General features: G+C 31.0%; 6 protein-coding genes across 11 annotated transcripts; 3 read left to right on the top strand and 3 right to left on the bottom strand.

The window, feature by feature from the left end:
* Window positions 1–258: 258 nt before the first annotated feature.
* On the bottom strand, window positions 259–6988 carry Grip163 (gamma-tubulin complex component 6). Of its 3 annotated transcripts, XM_085664313.1 has the most exons (16): window positions 6705–6988; window positions 6391–6605; window positions 6072–6289; window positions 5752–5990; window positions 5488–5581; window positions 5041–5400; window positions 4852–4965; window positions 4609–4779; window positions 4166–4461; window positions 3835–4054; window positions 3380–3611; window positions 3014–3206; window positions 1304–2933; window positions 993–1202; window positions 648–820; window positions 259–556 (listed from the first exon to the last, which is right to left on the bottom strand). In XM_085664313.1, exons 2-16 carry the CDS (start codon window positions 6584–6586, stop codon window positions 259–261), a joined length of 4644 nt encoding a protein of 1547 aa, XP_085520439.1. In that variant the 5' UTR covers window positions 6587–6605; window positions 6705–6988. The 3 variants fall into 3 exon arrangements, with proteins under 3 accessions (XP_085520439.1, XP_085520440.1, XP_085520441.1); XM_085664314.1 differs by having other exon boundaries at window positions 4852–4962; window positions 6391–6987; XM_085664315.1 differs by lacking the exons at window positions 5752–5990; window positions 6072–6289; window positions 6391–6605; window positions 6705–6988 and having other exon boundaries at window positions 5041–5396; window positions 5488–5558.
* Window positions 6989–7719: 731 nt separating this feature from the next.
* eIF3l (eukaryotic translation initiation factor 3 subunit L) lies at window positions 7720–9725 on the top strand. The gene is made up of 3 exons (XM_035879431.2): window positions 7720–7880; window positions 7978–9438; window positions 9533–9725. The coding sequence occupies exons 1-3, from the start codon at window positions 7860–7862 to the stop codon at window positions 9665–9667; spliced, it is 1617 nt and encodes a 538-aa protein (XP_035735324.1). The 5' UTR covers window positions 7720–7859; the 3' UTR covers window positions 9668–9725.
* On the bottom strand, window positions 9693–14915 carry elg1 (enhanced level of genomic instability 1). 3 transcript variants are annotated; one of them, XM_085664316.1, is made up of 6 exons: window positions 14297–14913; window positions 13794–13984; window positions 13308–13645; window positions 11858–13037; window positions 11246–11654; window positions 9693–11131 (listed from the first exon to the last, which is right to left on the bottom strand). In XM_085664316.1, exons 1-6 carry the CDS (start codon window positions 14708–14710, stop codon window positions 10418–10420), a joined length of 3246 nt encoding a protein of 1081 aa, XP_085520442.1. In that variant the 5' UTR covers window positions 14711–14913; the 3' UTR covers window positions 9693–10417. The 3 variants fall into 3 exon arrangements, with proteins under 3 accessions (XP_085520442.1, XP_085520443.1, XP_035735298.2); XM_085664317.1 differs by having other exon boundaries at window positions 13794–14183; window positions 14297–14438; XM_035879405.2 differs by having other exon boundaries at window positions 13794–14915.
* A 1441-nt stretch (window positions 14916–16356) lies between these two features.
* LOC118447463 (developmentally-regulated GTP-binding protein 2) lies at window positions 16357–18375 on the bottom strand. The gene is made up of 5 exons (XM_035879443.2): window positions 18112–18375; window positions 17683–17990; window positions 17104–17534; window positions 16826–17027; window positions 16357–16742 (listed from the first exon to the last, which is right to left on the bottom strand). The coding sequence occupies exons 1-5, from the start codon at window positions 18173–18175 to the stop codon at window positions 16656–16658; spliced, it is 1092 nt and encodes a 363-aa protein (XP_035735336.1). The 5' UTR covers window positions 18176–18375; the 3' UTR covers window positions 16357–16655.
* A 141-nt stretch (window positions 18376–18516) lies between these two features.
* Rab40 (RAS oncogene family member Rab40) lies at window positions 18517–21927 on the top strand. Its single transcript, XM_035879449.2, has 4 exons — window positions 18517–19143; window positions 19262–19455; window positions 19618–19840; window positions 19939–21927. The coding sequence occupies exons 1-4, from the start codon at window positions 18984–18986 to the stop codon at window positions 20244–20246; spliced, it is 885 nt and encodes a 294-aa protein (XP_035735342.1). The 5' UTR covers window positions 18517–18983; the 3' UTR covers window positions 20247–21927.
* Window positions 21928–22298: 371 nt separating this feature from the next.
* On the top strand, window positions 22299–23713 carry LOC118447467 (uncharacterized). 2 transcript variants are annotated; one of them, XM_035879450.2, is made up of 3 exons: window positions 22299–22983; window positions 23068–23402; window positions 23501–23713. In XM_035879450.2, the coding sequence occupies exons 1-3, from the start codon at window positions 22656–22658 to the stop codon at window positions 23711–23713; spliced, it is 876 nt and encodes a 291-aa protein (XP_035735343.1). In that variant the 5' UTR covers window positions 22299–22655. The 2 variants fall into 2 exon arrangements, with proteins under 2 accessions (XP_035735343.1, XP_035735344.1); XM_035879451.2 differs by having other exon boundaries at window positions 23506–23693.
* The last annotated feature ends 937 nt before the right edge of the window (window positions 23714–24650 follow it).

Here is a 24650-nt window from a genome sequence, read left to right as displayed (position 1 = left end):
ATTATTCGCTCGTAACAGGCACCACTTACGGTTGGTATTATTTACTTTGTACAAAAAAATACTTGTCTATATACACGGGTTAATGATATATAATATAAGAGGAAAAAGTGAAATATAATATTTATGTGCTAATATGTGATAATCTGCATTAATAAAAATTTCTCAACTGCGACTATTATATTCTTCTATTTCAAGGAGCATCTAAAGATAATTGTATTTATTTAATTAAAAATTTGTCCTTTACAAAATATAATAAAGCTAAGCTGTTTTCTCTGTTAAATCATACGTATGATTTATATTCAAAGTATTAAGAAAATGTATCAAGTGTGGCTGGTAACCGCTGGTAGTTAACTTATGAGCTATACGAGATAGATATATGCGTAATTCACAGAATACCTCATACATTTGTTCTAATTTTTTAAAATTAGGGTGGACATGACCTTCTGAATTAGTAATCCAGCTTTGAGATCTTAATCGGTTATGAAATTTCAATATAACTTTAAAAATATTCCCCAAGCATGTTCGCATTTTTTCACCACGGGTGTTAAGTATACACCTGAAATTAATTTATTAAGATTTGTATTTGCTAACGTCTGCTACAGTATATATTTGATATCGTATAATCATATTAATGGTAAAAAATTTACCTCGATAAAATTCTTTTGATATAATTTACATGTGAAAATCGAATTTGATCTAGAGTCAAAGAATTACACAAATCTTTCTCGAATTCAATCCAGCTTGCATGCAATACACTGCAAGTTATATAATTATGAAGTGCACTGATAAATTGTGTCATTGAATGCCTGTACAGTTGAAGCTAGAAAATCAGAAAGTACAATTAAAAATAAACAGAATTATATATAGAAACACACATACGTGCGTTTATTTATCTTAATTTTAAAATGTTAACTTTGTGAGAAACACAATGTAATAAGAAAATATGGAAGAAAAAAAAAAGAAAAAAAGAAAAAAAAAAAAAGAAGAAATACCTTGTGATATTGTTCCGATATGGCTGCTTCGTGTTCAATCTTCATCATACGAAAATCTTCTTGTAATACCCAAAGTACTCTACCAATCATCAACAAAAATTTAAACACCTTGCTATATTGTACCATTACTGCGTCATCTAAGATGATATTTAAAGGCCATGAAATTTTGTAACTAAGGCACAGACAATCCAAAGCATGGGGATCGGATATCTGCAATGATAAGGATAAAAATTACGTTCATTGGCATGCGGAAAAATTGAAGAATTTTTCCAGAAAAGTATTTTGACGAACTTGACAATATTCGAACTTACATGTAACTGGATGGGCGTATCGATGGCCGAAAGGCTAAGCAATTCCGAATTCATGTAATTGCTGCTGAAAGAGCTAATAAGTGCACGCTCCAATAAATTCGTTAGAGTGGCTGAATTAAAAAGTTCTATTGGTACGGATATCTCATACAGACGAGCGTATAAAGAATTCGTTAGGCATTTGGCAAATTCTCCATTTAATAAGAAAAAATAACTTCTTAAGCTTTGCAAATGTAAAAGCATATTATGCTCATTTAATAAATATTTAATAAGAGCATCATTAACAATACGACTTTGTATTTGCAATGGTATAATAATTGATTTTTCCAAATAAACCTGTAGAGATGTATTATCTATTAATTCGACGTCAGCTATGGTCAATGATGTAAAATCTGTGGTATTAATATCATCATTTGAAGTCGAAGGCGTGAAAATATTGACATTGTGATGTTCTGGGAATACGGAAGGAACGGCACCATTTAATTTAATATTTGACGATGAGGATAAACTATTTATATCCAAAGGAGAAATGTCTTCGCAAGTTGGTAAATTGGACGTAATACTATTTATGGACGATGCGAAATTATCCGTCGCAGAGGAAATTTGTCCAATTTCGTTGATTTCGTTATTGACTTTGTCGAAAAATTCCAAATTTCCTTCGACGCTCATTTCCCCAACCACTTTGGAATTTTTTGTAATACCTCCTCCTATCGCGTCGATGGGTGATTTAATTGTATCACTTGTAACATCATAATTTCGATTATTATCCTCAGGGAGGTTATCGGCATTAATAATAATATCATCCGAAATTGATCTTCTATCGACAATAAATAAATTTGATTGATTGTTATTTGGCGTTATGCCAAACTCATGTCTCAACATTCTCATTTTATTACGCTTCGCTTCTGTCATGTTATCAAGTCTCTCTATTTCGAGAACTTTAGGTCTATTCAAAATTCTATTATCCTTATTATGTATCTCTAAATTGGCTTGTGCATGATTCATTAACGCATTCGTGACAACATCATTAATCGTCGATTGTACTTTAAATGGATTTTTAATCGCTTCCGATTGTAATTCTTTTACTAGTACTTCACTTCGTAAAAATTCTTGCAAACTACTTCTCTCATTATTGCATTTATAAATATTATTCATATTTGCGGGCGTTTCTAACGTTTTCGTAGACCGCGTAACTCCAAATTGTTTATTTGTATTCCTATTATCAGAAATATTTTCTAACGTAGCTTGTTCCTCGTCAGACCGTATAACAATGTTGACATTATCAGGGCGGATAATCTCGCAAGGCTTTAACGCTCGTATTTCGACTTCTTCGAAATTACTATTTTCATCTTCTTGCGCAATATTGTCAGATAATAATGTATTTGACTCAATATTATTCAAAACATGTTGAAGATTATATATATTTCTTGCAGGTATTATAACACGCTCAGTTTTATTGTTTTCAAAATTCTTCAATATTTGCGTATCCGATTTCCATATATCTTCCTCCATTTTAGATAACGCAGCTACCCTTTTATCGAAATATTTCATTCTTTTATTACACCATTCTATACGTGCGCGTTGCTTCTGAATGTTACCATCAAGATCGGTGTAATAATTTTTTAAATAAGCGCTAAGATATAAATCAAATTCACATTAGTAATATGAAAGTGAAAATTATAATAGATAATAAATAAATAATATTTGTTCTACCTTTCGGAACACTTCCAGTTATACAATTCTTCTTCTCTTTGGTTATTTTTTTCCATAAGTAATCTATCGGTTAACATTTCAGCTTCCCTTTCTTTTGCTTTGTATAAATTAGCTTCAATAGCTTGTTCCTTTAATACTTTTAAAAGTTCTCTTTTGTTTTCAATCGCATTCTTTAAGAATTCTTCTTGCTCTCCTATAAAAATTAATTGCTGCATAATGAAGTAGAATCTTTTATTATAAATTTTGGTCTTTTACTTTTATATAAATAAATGATAAATACTTAATTGATAGCATACTTTTTTGTATTTAAATACTATATTCAATAATATTTTATATCGAATAGTCGTTAATGAATATAATACTGACTCTTTATTCTCGATAATGTATCCTGTTGCGCATTAATGACCAGATTGGCCTTTTCTCTTTCAGCATCTTTTTGATCCTGAATAGCCACTGAAAGTGATATCGGACGGCCTAGAGCTTCTTCTCCTTTGCATTTATATTCTTTACATTTTATTAACTGTTCACGTAACATTGTAACGCTCAAGCATACTTTTAATTCTGGTTGCGAAGAATTAAAAACATTACACACGGGATTCTATGTTAAGAATTATTAGAGAGTTCAATATTAGAATAATAGTTCACATATATGTACATAGGCACGCACGCATACATAAATACATACATACATACATACATACATACATACATACATACATACATACATACATACATACGCACGCACGCACACACACACACACACACACACACACACACACACTCAGACGTACACACACAAAATTGGTAATGCATTTTTTTACCTTAGGATCACATATTTTCAAAAGTCGTACTGCTTTCCCACATTGTAATATAGATTCTGTTAACCGATTTAGAAAACTTGGAACTGACTCGTGATGGAGAGTAAAACTTTTGGTCCAAAATTTTGGACCTTTGCTACGTAGAAATTGTGAATGTTCTTTAATCATGAATTCTCCATAAATGTCGTGACATATACCTTCGAACAGCCATTTCTGCAAAAATCTAAATATTTATTTAGTAGAATTAATGCAATAAATTAATAAAAAGTCTTACAAGAACGAAATAAATATAAATATTTATGTGTGTGTGCGTGTGCGTTTATCACATACGTACCGAAAATAAACTTCGCAACATGATTTTAGAATAGTATACAAAGCAAATGCAATTTGGGGAAGAGTGATCTTTGTAATCATTTTGTTAACTATCGCAAAAATGTTGCAATTTTCACCCATTTTTCCGTTTTCTCCATTGTACCGACAAAGCTTAGTTACTTCGGACAATAAGAGAGCCACTGGTTGGACTTTATTTAACACATTCAATAATCCTGTATATTCATTAATATGCTCAAAAATTCGCAAAATAGCAGCTTTGTAATGGAGAAGTATTTCTTTGATACTCATACACATTGCCTGAAAATATAAATAATAAAATTCATGAATATATCTTGTAAACAGTACGAGTTAACATAACAACTGTAACCTAATTATTATTAAAATGTAAAATGTCACTTCTCTGTAATATATGAAAATAGACTATTCAATATATAAATACATTACCTTGAATATAAGGCCTTCTTGTGGGAGCTTTCCGCTGTTTGAATTTGGTGTAATCAAGTTTGTTAAATGTTTGAAACAATTACCCCAGTAGATAAATCTTTGGCACATATTGATTAATGTTTCATTACAAATATCACGAACAGCAATATTCTGAGGCATGTAAAAACCAATCTAGATGATAAAATATAAAAATATTATAAAGTGTTTAACTGTGCCATTAATCGTTGATCGCATATGTTCTACCTCATTATTATATTTAAAAGATCTCGTTTCGGTACCCAATAACAGTAATTTTATATTCATTGCAAATTCTTTGGTTGAAATTTCTTCTGGAAATTCTATATTACTGATAACCTGCTGGTTAGAAAAATCCACATTACATTTATACATATTAAGTGCTATGATGTCCAAATAAAAGTAGATGCACATTACCCTTTCTGGAAGTAACAATAAAGTACAAATCTGTTTTATTCTTGTCAAATGCAACATAGCATTTGGGGTATCCGTTAAAAAATTATACTGCTTTGCAGATTCAAATTCTCCCAAAGTTTCCCATGTACGACGATTGAGCATTAAAGTGTTTGTTATGTCCACGTTATCCCATATCTCTTCGTAGATGTCTTTAACATTTACAATTTCATTATAAAGGCTTTCGCTAGATGATCTCCTTATTTCCGAAATGCTTTCAATACACCTATTTAGAAATTTTCCATTCAACCAAGGCTTATTTCGTTCCACTTCTATTTCTTGTCTAGATTTATCCATAGAATTTGCATTATAATCGATATCTGTCTGATTATAAAAAAAAACTTGTTTATTTTACATATATGTGTAAATGTATATACACAACATATGTATACACATAAATGATGTCCTTACCATAGTCTGTGGTAAGAAATATGAAACAGTATCTCTAAAGTAGAAATCAGTTATACACTTTGGTATGGGAAACCAACCGACGTCAATTTTACGTCTAAAATTTCATTAAATCGTTATTTCTATTTTTTTCTTTTTTTTTTTTTTTTTTTAAATTGATCAAAATGCTTAAATGTAATAAATGTTGGGATAAATCTATGGGAATATTTATATTTAAACTATTATTACAATCAAAGAGTTTAAAACGACATATGCACTTTGTCTTACCTAATAGGGTCTAATTTATTTGAAAATGCCAATATATTCTGATTATATAAACATGATCTATTTATGGAGTTTGCATTTGTCTGTTGTATAATATAACATTTCTGAATATCTAACAATGCATCCAATTTGTTCGACAGTATAAATGTTTCTATAGGATATATTGGAAATTGTGATGCATTCTCTAATGTCCGAAGAGGTTCCAATAATGCAGGATTGACGCTTGAGTAGTAAAAGATATTCTATAAATACAATTAAATTTTATATCGCAATTCATGATATAAAAATATAAAACTTAAACACAATTTTAATAATGAACTTACTAAATCAGGTTCTTGATTATTATGATAATTTTTTAATTCGGTAAGCAATTGCAAAACTAAATATATTACGCTTCCTGTTTGTAAATCATCTCCATTAAATTCATCCACAAGGCTTTCTAATAATATACCTTCTGACACATGTCTCATATGAAGTTTTAATACAAACGCATACTTGTATATCTCTATTACAGGATCCTTTCTTTCCTTCATTATCTCATCTGTAAATATTCCAATAATAATGTATGCTGTTTACAATATTACAAAATAAGATATGCATGAAAATATCAATAAATTATATATTATCACATATGTATCGTACCATGATTATTTTGTCTTTTCAGACTTTTATTTAATAGTATCTCAAAAGCTTTACTTCTTAATTTCTTTATTTTGGTTATATCATTCCTGCTTTCTAGATACGTATGTTCTAACGAAAGACATTCTTTTTGACATATTTCCTTACTTAGTTCAGTTATGAGATGGTAAACATCTGAATTTTCTTTTTTAAAATTCATAATTCACTTTATACTCTGACTATAGCAAAATAGGTTATAACATCTATAATTTGTGAGTTAACATTTTTTTCTTTTTTTTTTTTTTTTTTTTTTACAGCTGTTTATCAACTTATTATACCTGTTAGTTTTTGCTAGTTTGGTAATGTTGCAACTTAAATTGCAACATACATTGACAAATTATACATGTTACTCGATCAATTGTTTATTATCCTTTGACAATTGCGAAAGTGTGACGTCCTAAGAACGAGGAACTCTTCTAATTGCGCGCCATATATAGAGCATGACGTTTGAAAGCGCAACTAAGACTGTTCGTGAGATCTTTGCGCGTGGGTGGACAAAATATGAACTACAAACGCAAGCGCGGGTAACGCTCTTTTAATCATGCGCCTATCGTATCAATGTATAAGCTTGTTTGTTACAATACCAATCCCCGTGTAACAATCGACTTTGTGTCGATAAATAAGTATTAGTAAGTATTATTAGTAAACTCACACATTTTATTCTTTCATATGGTTTTTTTTTCTTTACGATAGTGTCAGGTACTTGCAATGATCCGTGCTAAATAATAAAAATAATAAGTATGCATTTGTTTCACGCGACAAATGCATGATAATAAATATAATTGACGCATGTAATAATTAGTATGTAAATTTACTAATTTAAAGAACTATATCTTATCTACTTACCTGTAGAAATATTATCGGCAATGTAAAAGAATAACGTTAAGTCTAATAATCAGAATTAGATTAAAAGGAATTACAAAAATACGCAGTCATTCGTACAACCGTACAACTAGTACTTGCGTTGCGTGATTTACAATTAGATTTATATGTCGCAAGTATTATGAAAAATCAGACACCTTGTTCATCAAACCTTTAGTATTATCTGGCATATGATCTTTTTTTCTAGCTTTTATCGGACGTAATAATATTTTTGCCGCGTATAAAAATTTCTTTCAAGCGGCAATTCAATTTTTATATGACGCGCGCGTGAGGGATAACCTAGCCAATAAGAAAGTCTCATGAAAGTCTCATTAACAAGTGGCTTCCTGAAGAATTTATTATTTTGTCCAGTCTGCCTACGTTACGCCTTAAGGCTGGATCATATTCAGTTCCTACAGCTAGGTCAATGTTTGTAACAGGCCAGTTTCCAATCTTCTTTAGATTCTAATTTGGGTCTTCCGTCGTCGTCGTCGTCGTCGTCGTCGCCGTCAATTACGTTTTTAAGGTTAAAAAGTCGCGTGTGTTAAAATATTCATTAACTCCTCGACATTATGTACGAAGATTATAACGAGGTAGACATATTAAAGATGTCCCTTTTGTATCCTTTCGTCTCGTCTCGTCTCTTCTCTCCTATCTAACTTACATTATTACTATTTATGTTATTTTTAGTACGAAACTTACGACGAATATGGACCACCGGATGTACACTCAGAACAATATGACAGATTAAGTTATCGTCAAGTGCCCGAAGTGGTGCGAAATTTTCTTGTGTATTTACGAAATTGCATAAATGAAGGAATGATCTTTGAAATTCAAAATTTATATGAAACATCATTTCCAAAGATTTCTGAACAATTGTTCGATAAATCATCCTGGCCGGATGCATCAAGCGTTGCCCACATAGTTGACAATGATGTAGTATTTCTAATTCTTTACAAGGAACTTTATTATCGTCATATATATGCCAGAATGCAAGGACCAACATTGGAGCAACGTTTTGCATCCTTCTATAATTATTGCGATTTATTCAATTACATAGTACATCCAGATACGCCCGTTCAATTGGAACTGCCCGATCAATGGTTATGGGAGCTTATAGATGAATTTGTTTACCAATTTCAATCATTTACGCAATACCGTGCAAATTTGTCTAACAAAACGCCCGATGAGATAGAGAATTTAAATGCCCACATTAAAATATGGGACGTCCTCTGTGTTTTAAATGTTCTTCATTATTTAGTCGATAAGTCTAATATCAAGAGACAATTGGAGGTTTATGCGAGCGGAGGAGATCCCGATTCTGTCGCTGGAATCTTTGGCAGGCACTCCTTGTATAAGATGTTGGGTTATTTCTCGCTCGTTGGTCTTTTAAGATTACATTCATTATTGGGCGATTATTATCAGGCAATTAAAGTTTTAGAAAATGTTGAATTATATAAAAAAAGTGCTTATTCTCATGTACCCGGTTGTCAAATATCAACCGCCTATTACGTCGGATTTGCATACATGATGATGCGTAGATACACGGATGCAATTAGAACCTTCTCCGGTATTTTATTATATATTCAACGCACAAAACAATTATTTGCAACTCGTAGCTATCAGAATGATCAAATCAATAAGCAAACTGAACAAATGTATCATCTCTTGGCAATTTGTCTTGTTCTTCATCCACAGTGCATAGATGAAGGTTTACAACAGGCATTAAGGGATAAGAATTATCACGAAAAAATGTATAAAATGCAGTACGGAGATCTTGGAGAATTTGAATCATGTTTCTTATTTGCCTGTCCTAGATTTTTATCTTTGACCCAACCCAATCCTGATAATTTACACGAGGACTATGTTAGAGAAGCTATTAGACATCAAACTCAAGTGTTCATGGATGAGGTTGTACAACAAAAAATGTTACCTACGATACGTTCTTATTTGAAATTATATACAACTTTACCATTGACCAAATTGGCTACCTTCATGGGCAGTGCCACTAGACAAGATGAAAGCTGGGATTTGAATAAAGAAGTTAATGTACTAACTATTCATTTATTGTGTTTCAAGCATAAGATGAAAAATATTGTATGGACAAAAGGTGCATCAGGATTGGATGGTAAATTTCAATCTGGCTCTGAGGTATGTAAATTCTTATACATGTATATTTAATATGTGAGGGGGACACATCGAGTGAAATAAAAATTTAATAATCATACAAATGATATTTTTACAGTTGGATTTCTACATAGATCATGATATGATTCACATTGCGGACACAAAAGTAGCACACAGATATGGAGATTTTTTTATACGTAAAATTTTGAAGTTTGAAGAGTTGAACCGCAAATTACATCACATAAAGATTTAATTCAAACTATTTTTATTCTATGTAAAAGTGAAAAAAATAATAAAATTCCATAACGAAAGGAATATGTATTTCTCTACTTCATCACTTTTCCTAAGGCACTCATATTCGTAACGTGTTCTATCATTGTTTTACAATTTCTAAGCCTTTTCATTCATTCATTCGGCTTAATATATTTGGAAACAAAATACCACGATTCCACGATTATGATGAATGTAGAAATTTGGAGAAAATTTCTTTCTCTCATATTAATTACTACATCCTTCGCATTAATTTCGTGTTACATTAATATATTTATATCTAATATAATGAGAAGAGTAGGTTTTATCAGTAAAATTCAAGGATCATTATGCATTTTCAAAGGATATATCCGTTAGAAGACACGAACGTGCTATTAAAAATACTAGTACTTATAGCAAGTACACGAATTATACATTTTATACGATTATAATCGAGTGTAATATAACTTTAACTTTTTTCATGATACAATCAAGAAATATAATGCTTTCGATTGAAACATTAATAAATGTTACAAAAACTCGCGAATTATGTGCGCAATTTTAATTAACTATAATACTATCCCTAAGGAGTACGCATACTTTCTTTAGAATAGGGCACATTCACATCCGCGCATACATACATACATACATACATATATGCATACACACACACACACACACACACACACACACACACATGTATATGTATATGTATATGTATATATCTGGGTATTCTGATAGACGAAATATCGTATCATGATTTCTCTTGTAGCATTTTACATGCCGCTGTTAATATATTAGGTTTTACCGACGAGGCGGGTAATTTTAATCCACTAAGATAATGAAAAAATCGATTACCTCTTTTAATACTTGATACCGTTCGACATTCTTCTGTTCTACATATTGTTCTAACACAAGGTAAGTAATCCAAGGATACAGATCGATTGTCCAAAGTATAGGATGTAATTGGTGACAAAGCACTATCGACCCCTTTGTTTAATTGCTTTCTTAAGCTCAATGTGTCTTTATATTGGATTCCATGGTTTTTACCAATTAAATGATTCTTCTGAATTATCTCTTGATCAATCCATTCCCCTATTTCTGTACTCACATGTTGCAAAACAGAATATGACGCCGTGTCTTCTGTCAGAGATAAACTGGGCTGAAGTTTGTTACATACTATATCAAGCGCAGGGTCATTGATCTCAATTAAAGATGGTAATAATGATAAGTTATCTAAATGATCAGCCAAATTAATTAATATATTCGTATTCTTATTCGTTAAGCGACCTTTCGCCTTTTGTTTTTTATTTTCCTTTATAGCTGGCTGATATATATAATACCTCATATCTTGCCACAGTATCCTTCTTGAATTAAAAGAATATTTAGTAGCATGGGTGAAACCTGAGACTAATAGATATTGCAATTGTAATAAAGCTTTTCTTAAATCCCCATTCTGCAAAAGTTCCTATAAACAAACGTAAATTATCTTATTAATCATATCTGTTAACATTAGAAATACAATTTATAAAGAAAATTATATTCACAATATGAAATTGATCTCTGAGGATCAACCACTTACTGTTAAACATTCGCACGAAATTCTAGAACCTGTTTCTGCTAATGATATCAATTCTAACAAAGTTGATGCCCTATTACCATCTACTTTTTGAAAATAAATCCGATTTTGTTCGGGTGCCATTTTATTTAAATGAGGGCAAACGTCTTTGCATGTCATTACAATAGGACGTTTTGTGTTAGATACCAATTGGGATGTAGCAGAAATGAATCCTTCATCTTCTTCAAATATTAAATCAATATCTTCCAAAAGAATTAATGAATTTTGTGGTAAATTATTTGCTTCTTTCAATATTGGTGCTACCAATGACTTGCTTTCGTTCTTTTTAATTCTGTGCGATTTGGTCGCTTCGTCGAGTTCCTTTAAAATTTTTTTCCCCGTTCTTCTAGATGAAGCATTGACTTCCAATATACTGAGGAGGGGAGAAGAAGAAGAAAGAAAAAAAAAAGAAAAAGAAAAAAAAAAAAAAAAAAAAAAAAAAAAAAGAAAAAGAAAAACGAAAAAAATAAAAGTAACTTTCAATGCGTGCGTATAATATTTTTTATAATATTACAAAGCGCAAAGAACGCTTGAAAATGTATAGATTATAAAGAATATCCTTTGAATCGATCGTACCTGTAACCAAGCTCTTCTGCAACAGCATAAACGCTAGCAGTTTTGCCGGTCCCGTGTGGTCCCAATAATACTGCTACTTGATTGTTTTCATGTTTACTTGTAAAACTACAATCGGACGAATAAAATTCGTCACCGCTGCTACCATGTTCTTTATGCAGAGACGATCTCCAATGACTTAACCAATCTCTTAGCTTTTTTGCACCCTCTTCATTGCCAACTATTTGACGGCTATTCATTGGTTTATATTTCTGTGTCCAAATACTGTTTGCAATCAGCAACCTTTTGTCAGAATCTTTCGTTAGACCTTTCTTCTCTATTGATTTTGCTTTCTTACTTTTTCCTTTTTTCGATTGTATCGCGCCAAAATGATCCTTTGCCACGGATATAACAGTTTCCCAGATACTTCTGGTATCCGCACAATGCTTTTCCATTTCTGTCAATATTTCCTCTGTTGTTTTCTCAACGGATGCGTTTATAGTTATCAAAGACTTATTTGACAATTTAGAAGATTGAGATATATATTTGTAATCATTATAATTCATTGTCGGTAGATATATCATATCCGATTTGAGTCGAATTTTATGATTAATCGCTTCGTCATTAGTTTGAATTTCATCATTCAATTGTCTGATATGGCTAATCTTTGGAAAAGGAAAACAAATCAAATTATAATTGGGTACCTTTTTTTCTACTACACTTTTACCGTCGTTATTAATAGTAGCATCAGATTGCAAAAATGAACGCCTTGCTGCCACGGTCGTGGCATTTGGTTTAGAGTGTTTAATAAAAAGAGGTGCAAGCTTTTTATGCGGTTTCTTTTCTGAAACGTGACCATCTATAATTTCTAATTCCTTGGAAACCTCCGCCGTATTAATATCAATTTCATTGTTATTACAATTTCTATATCTTTCTATATTTTTTATACGCCTTAATTGTTTCCTTTCCCTTTCAATTACAACACCATCGTTAAGATCTTCCTGTGTCGTATCGTTAAAATAAGCGGCCACTTTATCAGATTTATTTCTTTTAACATTCCTTTCCGAATTTAATCTTGCAGATTCATTTGTATTATACCTCTTTACGGCGAAAGTATTATCGTGTAATGCTTTGGACTGTTTCCTTCCTTCCGCGTTAGATTTCATTCTACTTCTTGGTGAATACATCTCTTCTTCGCCGCTGTCTAGATTTTTAAAGGAAAATGATATGTATTAATAATGCTAGAAGTATATAATGGCATGGATATTCATAGAAATCGATTATTAATGAAAGAGAAATCAATAGTCAGAGATCAAAGTGTCATAAATCATTGCCATCGACCAAAAATATTACTTGGGAGACTCTAATTTAATTATTCATCATCTACTATAAGGAAATATAATAATTATAATTTAATGAATCCTCGGATATAACATGAGGTTTGTATACATTATATAAAATTAATAGTTCTTACCGGATAAAGATTCTTTATCTTTTGGAGACTGCATTTTAATTCTTAAAGACCATTTAGGCTTATCTCGTTGGACCAATCGTTGATTGTGTTCTACGCTTGGATTTAGTTTTCTTTCGTTCAATGTTATTAAATCTATTTTATTTACAGTTGAACATTCCGTTTGCGATTTATTGTCCGTTAACTTATGTTGAAAATCTGATTTAATTTCTGATTTAAAATCAGCTGGCGAATGTACTACCGTAGGTATTTCCGACATGTGCACATCAGCTTTTACCACTATGGTCGTAGACACATTAACTTCTATCTTATCTTCTTCCTCTAGTCCTATTGACGATTTGCTTTACAAGTAATAAAATCGAAGAGGAAGAAAAAAAGATTTAAAATAAAATATAATATAAGTACTTGTCTCTTGTATGTAATTATCTTATATAAATTTATTCAACTTAATACATATTATTTAAGGCTTATATTTATTAAGAGAATTACCTGAAAAAATGTAACAAGTTATTTGAGGTATGCTTCTCCCTATTGATCGTAGAATTATTATCTTTCTTTGTATTTTCTTTTATAAGTCTCATACGTTTTCCTGATACTTCTTCTATTTTGTCAATATCTTTCTTGTCGTCGCGCTTCCTCTTTGAATTACCTTTTATGTCTTCGTTACCTAATAATTTGTCCTGGCAACATTTTGATTTTTCTTTACTTTTATTCTTTCTCGAGTCGATAGAAATATCACTTTCCGAGAAAGACCGTAGAGATGAGATATCATCTATCGACTTATTTTGATTCATAAGAACTTTAAATGCATTTGATTCTTTATGCTCATTAATATCCTCATAAATTGTATCAGCTTCTTTATTGTTTTCTCTATTACTTCTATGCGCAGTATTAAATTTTAACTCGTTATAATCTTTTAAATTACATTCCATTTGATCCTCATTTGACATTTGTTTATCGAAAGATTTCTTTAAAGAAAGTTTATTATTTACCTTAGTTCCTAACATTTCGGGCTCGCTATCCGATTCAATTAATATACAATTTAAATTAACTTTCCTAAATATTTGTTCTTTCGTTTTTCCAATATTCTCTTCTTGGTCTATCCCATTGGGTTCCATGCTAGATGATATCTCGTAAGTATTTTTAGGAGTTCCATCCAGGTGTGGACCTCTTTTCTCTTGTTCGAACGATTTAGTAAATGGGCTCGGAGTTTTATCAATTAAATCACTTTTATTTTCAACGATATTACATACCCTACTTTTAGAATTTGTACGAGATATCTTGATTTTAACACGAGTACGTTTTTTTCTAGAGGTGTATTCAGAATCATCCTTTAGCCTAACATTCAATTTAGAAGTCGTCGGGGATTTTACATTATCTGAAAAATAATGAGTAAGGTCCTTCATCTTTCGTCACTAAAACCTATAATATAGTTATAAATCGTTAAAATTATTATAAATAATATTAATCACAACTTCGCGCGCGCGCGCGCGCGAGAACGTCTACGATTTTTTGGCGCCACGGACACGTTTGGTCATCATGTAATTCTTTCTATATAGAATTCTATATAGAATTCTTTCTATATCGCAAATTTGCAGGGCCTTCGCCCAAGACCGTTTACAACAACGTTTTTCCCCTATGCCCATAATCGATAACGATAAGAATATTTTATAACTATTGCTTTTAATATAAACTATTAGATTAATATCCTAATATTATTTCTATTGTTACTTTTATAATAGTAATAATTAAAACTGCGTTAGTTCTGACGCAACTTGTTATTGGTCAGATAGGCCAGGTTATCTTGAAAAAAATTGCGCCAATGTGCTAATGCAGCTTCGGACTGTGTTGAAACGGACCAATCGGAATACCGTTCACGATTTTATCTTTCGAACCAAACAATACAATTATTTTAATCTGGTTACCGATTTCTTCCTGGACTCATAGGTTTATGCTTCAACGAGCAAAGCGTATATAAATAACGCAGATACGTCTAATATAGAAGGATGTAACAAGATAGAAATGTAGCATAAGCTGAAACAAATTTTAATCTTTTTCGTCTCTCTCTGTACTGTGTCATTTGTACTGCTGTCATTGCCCATCCACCTGTTCCTTCTTATTATTATTATCATATTATTATTGCAACTTAATATCTCAGTCGAACCCTCTACGATCACAATTTATGCACTCCAGTATTTTACCTTCTGAGATACACAATAAAATTCGTATCAAAATTAGTATCATTAATTTGTATATATTGGAAACAACATAACAATCTTTCCATACAAATTCATTTTACTATAAGATTTTTCTCCGTTGTGTCTTCGTTCAAGACAATAGTCGTACAATTTTGACAATAATAAAACAAAACGAAAATTTCCGAATAACGATCGAAATCGAAGAAAAAAACAGTTATCACTATATCAGTTATCAATATAGATTTTAGCCTATAAAATAAATCACATGCATATGTATCTATCTTGTCCTTTGATGGTGAATTCTAAAAGCGAAGATAAGCATGAACAACGATTCTTTTTCGTGTTAATTCCCAACCATTGGGTAAAAATCGTTTACTTTTCCTTACCTTCGACGTCTGCTTTACAACAGGGTTTTCTTTTACGTACAAACTATTCTTCTTCTTCTTCTTCTTCTTCTTCTTCTTCTTAATATCATGCAACGAGAACCCCCAAAATAATGTAAAACATACGAAAAGAAGTGATGATATCTTTAACATATGCCATTTCTATTTTCACCCTTAAAGATGTAAATTTTGTCCAACACGCCGATAGGTAATTACAAAGCTCTTTTATTGCCTATGTACGTATAAATATTTTATCAATAATATTTATATGCGTGCTTGAAAATAATCATTATCTTTTCTTATTTTATTATCACGTATTCAGTGATACGTGTCCATTGGTAAATGTTATGGAAAAATTTTTCATTTAATCCGTCAAACGCAAAATGGCGTGAAGGAAAAAATCGTATATTCTCGACGAGTCCCATTATCGGTTATTATTAAAAAAAAATCCTAATGTATAGCCATTTTATTATAGTGTTCTTTTTTTAACAAAAGTATCTATGATGTTTCGATCGTACACATTAGATTAATTTCTTGAAGATGATGATGAAAAGAAAAGCCACGGAGAGTATATTTCACAAAAGATACGAAAGATGAAAAAAATATAAATTGATGAGAATTTTTGATCAGATGGAATGAGAAATTTATTGGCGTTTATAATAATTTGCTTTTCCGTTCTTTTTGTTTTTCTTTTTTCTTTCTTTCTTTCTTGTTTTTTTTTTTTTCTCTTTTTTTTTTCCCCTTTCTTTTAATAGTATACTAATTTAAATTTACTTTTTAACAATTTGTATAACATCTTCGTCGTGCATAATATGCTGCAATCCTACCCTTTGCGGTGAATACTTAGTACTTGTACCCTGTTCAAGAAAATATATTTTAGTCAAGTATATGTATGTACACTTATATATAAGATATTTTTTACATCAAACCGCACACGTACCCAAACGAGAGCATATTTGAATTGTTGAGCGAGCGTACGATGAATAGAATGACAAACGTGTTCTACCGTGACACCTTTTCTCAGAATCAGTCCATCATCAAAATCAGGCGGTTGGCCTGGTTTCTTTGTGTATACTCTTATAAGAGATAAATATTCCCAGAGGGTTTCCAGTAAGAAATCAAGATTTAACTTCATATTACAACTGAAGAAAATAACGTGTACGTGTTAATTACGTAGAAAAATAGAAAACGATTAACAAGTTTTTATAATAATTTTACCTTACTACAACGCTGTTCGGTTGTCTTGCAATCCTATCTACCTCTTCTATTGATATTTGATCTATTTTATTATATACATAAAGACACGGTAGATATACTCTATTTGCATTGATAACATCGATCAATTCATCCGCGCTGCAATCCTCTCGAAATAATACTTCCGCATTAAAAATTTTATATTCGTGTAATATCATTTGAACTAATTTTTCATCAACTTTAGTTAATGGACATGTAGAATTAAAAGCCAATCCACCTCCTTTTTTAATCTTGAAATATATATTAGGCTTTTTCTTATTAAGTCGTATACCAACAGATTCCAATTCTTTTTCTAGAAGTTGTCGTTGTACATCTTGTTTTGTAGCATCTAGCATCATTAATACTAAATCCGCCGTTCTGGCAACTGCTATAACTTGTCTACCTCTTCCTTTACCCTGAAATCATTGTGTGTGTGTGTGTGTGTGTGTGTGTGTGTGTGTGTATACATATCATATGCACATGCATATACATACATATATATATATATATATACACACACACATATTCTACACAAAGTTGATTGAAATAATAATTGATTTTTACCTGTGCAGCTCCCTCAATTATACCTGGTAGATCGAGCAATTGAATATTTGCACCCTTATACTCTATAACTCCAGGAATACAAGTTAAAGTGGTAAATTCGTATGATGCAGCTTCTGACTCTGTATGAGTTAATGTACTTAATAACGTAGATTTTCCAACAGATGGAAACCCAATTAATGCTACTCTTGCATCGCCCGACTTTAATACATCAAAACCTTCTCCTTTCTCCGACTTTTTTGCAGGCTCCAGTAATTGTGATCTATATTTCGCTAATTTTGCTTTTAAAAGCCCTAAATGGTATTCCGTAGCTACAAGTATAATTCGTCATTCTTATTAATTATAACTTTGATACTTGAGAAAATACATGGATTTAAAAAATGCGGTTAGAAGGGGAACGTCGAAATTTTATTTGACAAGTAAAATACAAACCTTTATTTTTTTGCGTTCTTGCGATTTCCTTTTCAATCTCAGATATTTTTTCCAATATACCCATTGTTAAATAAAATATTATTATCCGCGTTAAGAAATCAACATTTGCCAAGTTACTAATCCGGTCAATTTTACGCACACGCGCGTATTTATTGGTTCCCTGTGAGCTTGTATGAATTCGGATGACGACTCTATTAGAGAGATATGCAAGTCCGTGCACACACACACACACACACAAGAATACGCTGTGCGTGTAAACACGCGCGTGCGCACGCATATGCGTAGGGTAGTTCACATATGACTGCACATGAAACTATAGAGAAATAAAGGATAATTCGCATTTAACGACATCTCGAACGTGTGAATATATAGAAACGAGACGAATCGAGGCACATCGACCAATCGTTATCGTAGACGTTACATGTACTTCACAAGTATCATCTATTTCTCGAAAGTTACAAAGACAGAAAAGTTACGATAGAGAATGGCTTATTTACGAACATATTAGGAAAATTTAGAAAAATTCTCTAATAGCATGGCATCAGACAAGTAAAGCAGACTAAAGCAGGGGTGTAAAAGGGTAATAAAAGGCTATGTACAATGTGGATTTCCCTGTCTTGTTTTGTTATGATTTCGTTTGGAAATTCGAAACAGTCAACGGCGGGATAGATGTAATAAACTCGAACTTGAACGGCGTGTTGGAAAAAAAACAAACAAAAACACGAGATGTCAATATTGTAAGAGTATAAAAACGAAATCATTAATCTAGCGTCTTATTTTTCGCAATATAAGTACGGGAAACGTAAAACGGGGGCGAGCATTGCTCAGAGGGCCTTCTGCAGTATGCTCAGGGTTTATAATACAAAGATATTATGGCTGCAGGTGAGGCCAGCACTGCTAAGCCTCGTCAAGAAAAGCAGTACGATTACTTGTTAAAGTTCTTGTTGGTCGGTGACAGCGATGTTGGCAAACAAGAAATATTAAGTGGTCTAGAGGACGGTGCCGCCGAATCACCGTTTTGCAGTGGCAGTGGTATTTATTTGATCATTTTAGCACTGATTCCTAACACTCCACTTCATTTCCTTTAGCCTAACCTCTTATCGCATCTATATGTCTAATGTTATTTCATATCGGTAATCGTTGCTTTTAGCATACAAAACTACTACTATCCTGCTGGATGGGAAAAGAGTAAAATTACAATTATGGGATACATCCGGACAAGGTAGATTTTGTACAATTATCAGGTCTTATTCGCGTGGAGCGCAAGGCATACTTTTGGTTTATGATATTACCAATAGATGGTCCTTCGATGGTATCGATAGATGGTTAAAAGAAGTCGAAGAGGTATACGTATAATATTAAAAGATCATTAAATAAGATTAACGTTATGGATTAATATTTTACACCGGGCCAACGTCGGTGCTCTTAAATTTCATTTATATATTTATGTATATATATATATATATATATATATATATATATATTCATATAGTTCAATTATTATAGCATGCACCAGGTATACCAAAAATATTGGTTGGCAATCGGCTTCATTTGGCATTTAAAAGGAAAGTAGGAGAACGTGACGCGGAAGCATATGCAGCTAAAAATCGAATGGCATTTTTTGAAGTGTCACCCCTATGCGATTTCAATATACGAGAAAGTTTCTCAGAACTTTCTCGCATGGCCCTACATCGTAATGGCATGGAGAGGCTTTGGAGATCAAACAAAGGTATTACACCTTTTTTTTTATTCCTCATAACGTGTCCAAAGGGTGTATTGCTCTTTCAGTAATTTCACCCTTAAAATAATATATTTCCTTTGCCGCAGTTCCCAGTCTTCAAGAACTCGCATGCCGTGCAATAGTTGCAAGAACAACGGTATATGGAATCGATCAACTTCCATTGCCTAAATCTATTAAATCACATTTGAAGTCGTATGCAATGACTACAACCTCCCAACATCGGTATAATGGCACTCGTACGCGTAGCACTAGTAAAAGCTTAAGTTCTCATCAAAGGAAATTGCGTTTCGTTGGAGTGGGCCATAATGGACTATCCACACCAGGCAACTCTCCTGGTAGTATGACAGATTCTAGGACAAGTTGTGTAGGCCGTAATTCCTGTACAATATCTTGAGATTAAAAGCTCAGGTTGCAGTTATGTTTAAACGTGCAACGTGATATCAAAGTTCTTCCATTCCTGTTACATTATATACCCTGTTCCGATTAAGAATATGGCAATGTAACGTTGTGCAGAATGAGATATAAGTACATCATCGATGGTATATCTCTTGGGTAAAAACACAATTTAAGAGATCAAAGACCTCATTTTAATGTTATTACTATTGTTATTCGTACAAAAAAGAAAAAAAAGAAAGAAAAAAAAAGAGAAAAAAGAAAAAGAAAAAAAATGGTTTTGGTGCCCTATACGCCATGTTTCTTCAAGTTTGTGGTTTACCAAAATATCTATAATGACAACATCGAGCTTAAATAACGGCAGTTATTATATGCAAGGTAATTATTATATCGGTGCCATTTGTTAGACAAACCTGAGACGAATTTTATGACACCTGCTAAAAAATAATTGATTGATATAGTCGAATATGTCTTTTTACGATGCCGATCATTAAGCAAAAGTGGTTTTTGATAATGAAATGAGATAGGCGCGAGACAGACAGAACAGTATGTATAACAGATGCACACACACTTCAAGTATATCTATATTTTATTAATGTCTATTTTATTGCATTTTTGGCTGTTGATATGAAATTTACTTTTTCAGAAAGACATCTCTGCATAGAACTTTTGTTAAGACAACATAATGTCATTATAAAGGATACCTAATATATAGAAATATATTGTTAAAAAGAAAATTTTTTTAATAATAATTTTAAATATATTCTCTCTATGTATAACTGCAACGTACTTTTGATAAATAGTATTGATGTAAACTATACGTATTTTAACAAAAAAAATTGCAATATTTGTGCATAATCATATTGTATCTCTATTATTTATGCATGATTTTTCATTCTAGTAACTGATTTTGATTATAAATATTTAGTAATCTATTTCATCATTATGTCAATCGATCAATCAATCGACGGAGTAATAGTTTTGCCGTTAGGGGATGTTGAAATATTGAAAGAAGATCATTGTCTTAGCAGCAATGTGTACATTGTATTTTTTCTTTTTTTTTTTTTTTTCTTTTTTCTTCCTTGAAAATTTCTTTACTCTAGGATACAGTGTGAAATATATTTATACTATATAGGATTTAACTAAATTATCTATGTATATAAAATGACTATATGATTTAACATTATTTTATATATAAATAAACATTTTTTGTGTTTCATTGTCTGGGAGATTGTAATAAAACTAGTGATATATAAATTTATACAACAGACATACCTAAAACATGAACTGCTTAAAGAATATATTATTTTCCCAATCTCAAAGAAAGCTATTGCATCAACTGTAAAAACGTATTTGTAAAAGAATTATATTGTTGTAAATCAACAAAATAGAGTTGACTGTATTATTATTGTATATATTTGGTTCTAGGATAATAAATCATTGGTAGTGCTAAAAACATTTAATGAGAGGGGCCATGTTAAGGGGCCACGAAGAAAGAAAAAACAAAAAAAAAAAAGTGCGATCATGAATAAAATCCTATTCTTTGTTTATGTTTAAAAGGAATCCCCTCATTGAATATCATGGTGTATAAAACAAATATATCTTCAAACTTGATTGATAATTGTATTTTCCCTCTTTTATATCTTTATTTTTAAATAAAAATGTATAAATAAATAAGATGCATAACTATTAAAACAATGTTAATAGTTTAATAAAACTGTGCTTAATTGAGCATTTCATGAAAAATGTTTAAACGTTTTTCTTTCCCTCGTTAAAAATATTTTAATAAAATAGGAGACGACCCAGAGCGATAATAATAAAATATTGGTGCACTACTCATCTAAAAATGAACTTGTTTTTTCTTTCTTTTTTTTTCCCTCCCTAACATTATTTGACAAATCTTATTATTTCCCTTACTCTCTTGCATGATGTACATATGTATACACATACACCATATAAATATATATATATATATATACACACATACCTATATATGTATGTAATACTATATGATTATATAATAGTAACTTTAGTATTGCACGTAAAAGCTTGTGCATTCATTGTTATATTATATTTTGCATTATAACTTTAGAATTGTAAATGATGTTCCTTTTATTTTCAGAGACTTGCTGAACGAATCTTTTTTAATACGATTAGTTGGGTACAATATGTAATAACAATTGCTTTCCATAACAACTACTTCATTTGTTTAACGTACAGAATTATGATTCATAACAAACATTTTATCTGCAATAGATTCTAATTTTTATGTGTATTTCACTTCATAAATGTGTAACGTATAAAGTAGCAATGCTGTGGATTTAAATTGTTTCAGCATTAGTAAATCAACTTAATACTCTTACTTAATATTTAATAAGAATTCATGCAGCCATTAAAGTAATATTTAATCATGTCTATGCTCGAAGAAGGACGCGTCGATGAAGAGAGTATTTCACGCTTGTCTACTCAAGAATACGATCCCGTACCACCACAATTGAAAAAAGTAAATGAATTATTAAAATCCATAAGTACACAGTTGGAAGACTGTGCTTTAGAATGTCAAGCCAAAGTTTCGCATCAACAATGGAAAATATTTAGCTCCAAGACGGTCATACACGAACCTTGGGAGGAATCCGTATTAGCCAGAACATTTTTTTCTGAAAAAGTCTTGGATGAAACCTTTCAAAACTTACTTTCATGCAATAAATCTTTCTTGGAGCAACTTAATGATTTCATTGGCAAGCAAACAGAAGACGTTATATCGAGAGCTACAATTATTTTCAAATATATTTAATTATACAAATTAATATAAATTTTTACAGTGCTCCTACAAAATAAGCAACCTAATTTATCGATCTCGGAGAAACAAGATGTACCAATGTACTGTCCAGATATAACTGCGAGTCAAATATCAATGTGCAAGCCAATTGCAGAAACGCTCGATCTTTCGTTGCTAAACTATGCAAACTCAAATGTTTTAAGAAAAGAAGGGAACCACTTTCATACTCATTTCCTTGGAATTAATAATTCGTTTGCCGATGTTATCAAGGCCAAAATCAATTTTGATACTAAGTTTTTAGGATTTGAAGCAGTGTTACATAAAACATCAACTACATCACCAAGTGATGTTTCTTGTCTTTGCAAAATTTGTTCAAACGTAATGATATGCGATGAAAATAATTACTTACACTTTGTGCCTTATGCGACACACACAGAGGCTCATATTATACTGAATTGTAAATTATTTTATAATAGGATAGTGTAAGGCAGAAGAGGAAAATAGAAAAATTGACATTGGATAAGAAACAAAAGAAGATGAACGATCGGATAATAAGACAAACGAAAACATCGAAGTGGAAACGAAGTACTAGATCTAAAAAAAGTTTTATTCGAAGACAAGGAAAAAAGCAGTCAGCATCTCTTGGCGATGGTGATCGATCAAATGCAATATGCAAAAGAAAGAAATGATGCCACTATGATTTTTATTTACATATATATATATATGTATATATATATATATATATATATATACATTTGATATGATGTATGGAATAATATGAAATAAAAGAAACTTTACAAAATTATAATTACTCATAAAATTAAAAAATTCGATAGAAACGTCTGTGTGTAGAGTATTTACTTAATAAAATAATATGATATAAGCGATTATAAATAATAAAATAGTTTTTAAGATATATTTTTATTAAATTTTTGTGAAAATTATGGGCAATTTTACATCGGGATAATCCACATAACACTCTGTTATACATTTAAAAAATTATAATCTTCTACTATTATGCTAGAAACTAATTTTTGTTTATATAATAGTATTAGTTGGAATTATTTTGTTTAACAATGAAATTGTAGCACTACGTCTACGTATACAGATTTTTATCGGTCCAATTATTTTTCATTTTTGATTATTTCATTTAACATTGCAATTCACACACAAGGAATACTAAAATAATTATAATACAAAAAAATATTTTCTGTGTGTTTAAACATAAATGGCTTAAATTAAATTAAAAGCATTGAAACAAATTACACATCAATTTTATAAAATACAAATATTTAAATAAATCATTTTTTTATCATATTAATCTTACTGACACGTGATATTAATCTATTCAATTCGCATTTTATGAGTGATTTACGATGTTACCTTTTAAAAGCGTATGCAATAATCACTTAGATACAAGGAGTATCCATATATCTATTGTATGTAAAACTAGAAAATAAGTGATAAAATGTTAATCTAATAACGGAGAAATTGAAGGATTTTCTACGTATTTTTATTGACATATATTATCCCATGTGAAAATTTTGATTTTGAAAAGAAGAAAAAGAAAAAGGATGTGTGTATCTGTGTGTATATGCGTGTGTCCATATATATATATATATATAT

The sequence above is a fragment of the Vespa mandarinia genome, unplaced genomic scaffold, assembly GCF_050613455.1.
Source record: "Vespa mandarinia isolate Hongniang unplaced genomic scaffold, ASM5061345v1 scaffold_37, whole genome shotgun sequence".
NCBI classification, from domain to species: Eukaryota; Metazoa; Arthropoda; class Insecta; order Hymenoptera; family Vespidae; genus Vespa; species Vespa mandarinia.
This window is presented reverse-complemented; position numbering and strand designations above follow the sequence as displayed.

Coding starts and splice junctions, on each gene's coding strand:
- Grip163 (XM_085664313.1), bottom strand. CDS start 6,586: ATGAATTTTAAAAAAGAAAATTCAGATGTTTACCATCTCATAACTGAA. Junction 5,991..6,071: donor ATAATCAAGAACCTGATTTA/GTAAGTTCATTA, acceptor TTGTATTTATAG/AATATCTTTTACTACTCAAG. Junction 4,780..4,851: donor CTTTTAAATATAATAATGAG/GTAGAACATATG, acceptor TTTATCATCTAG/ATTGGTTTTTACATGCCTCA.
- eIF3l (XM_035879431.2), top strand. CDS start 7,860: ATGTACGAAGATTATAACGAG. Junction 7,881..7,977: donor TGTACGAAGATTATAACGAG/GTAGACATATTA, acceptor TGTTATTTTTAG/TACGAAACTTACGACGAATA. Junction 9,439..9,532: donor AATTTCAATCTGGCTCTGAG/GTATGTAAATTC, acceptor ATATTTTTACAG/TTGGATTTCTACATAGATCA.
- elg1 (XM_035879405.2), bottom strand. CDS start 14,710: ATGAAGGACCTTACTCATTATTTTTCAGATAATGTAAAATCCCCGACG. Junction 13,646..13,793: donor AACTTGTTACATTTTTTCAG/GTAATTCTCTTA, acceptor TTACTTGTAAAG/CAAATCGTCAATAGGACTAG. Junction 11,655..11,857: donor GCAGAAGAGCTTGGTTACAG/GTACGATCGATT, acceptor TCCCCTCCTCAG/TATATTGGAAGTCAATGCTT.
- LOC118447463 (XM_035879443.2), bottom strand. CDS start 18,175: ATGGGTATATTGGAAAAAATATCTGAGATTGAAAAGGAAATCGCAAGA. Junction 17,991..18,111: donor AAGAACGCAAAAAAATAAAG/GTTTGTATTTTA, acceptor TTATACTTGTAG/CTACGGAATACCATTTAGGG. Junction 17,535..17,682: donor TAATTGAGGGAGCTGCACAG/GTAAAAATCAAT, acceptor CAATGATTTCAG/GGTAAAGGAAGAGGTAGACA.
- Rab40 (XM_035879449.2), top strand. CDS start 18,984: ATGGCTGCAGGTGAGGCCAGCACTGCTAAGCCTCGTCAAGAAAAGCAG. Junction 19,456..19,617: donor GGTTAAAAGAAGTCGAAGAG/GTATACGTATAA, acceptor CAATTATTATAG/CATGCACCAGGTATACCAAA. Junction 19,841..19,938: donor GCTTTGGAGATCAAACAAAG/GTATTACACCTT, acceptor CCTTTGCCGCAG/TTCCCAGTCTTCAAGAACTC.
- LOC118447467 (XM_035879450.2), top strand. CDS start 22,656: ATGTCTATGCTCGAAGAAGGACGCGTCGATGAAGAGAGTATTTCACGC. Junction 22,984..23,067: donor GCAACTTAATGATTTCATTG/GCAAGCAAACAG, acceptor AAATTTTTACAG/TGCTCCTACAAAATAAGCAA. Junction 23,403..23,500: donor TTTGCAAAATTTGTTCAAAC/GTAATGATATGC, acceptor ATTTTATAATAG/GATAGTGTAAGGCAGAAGAG.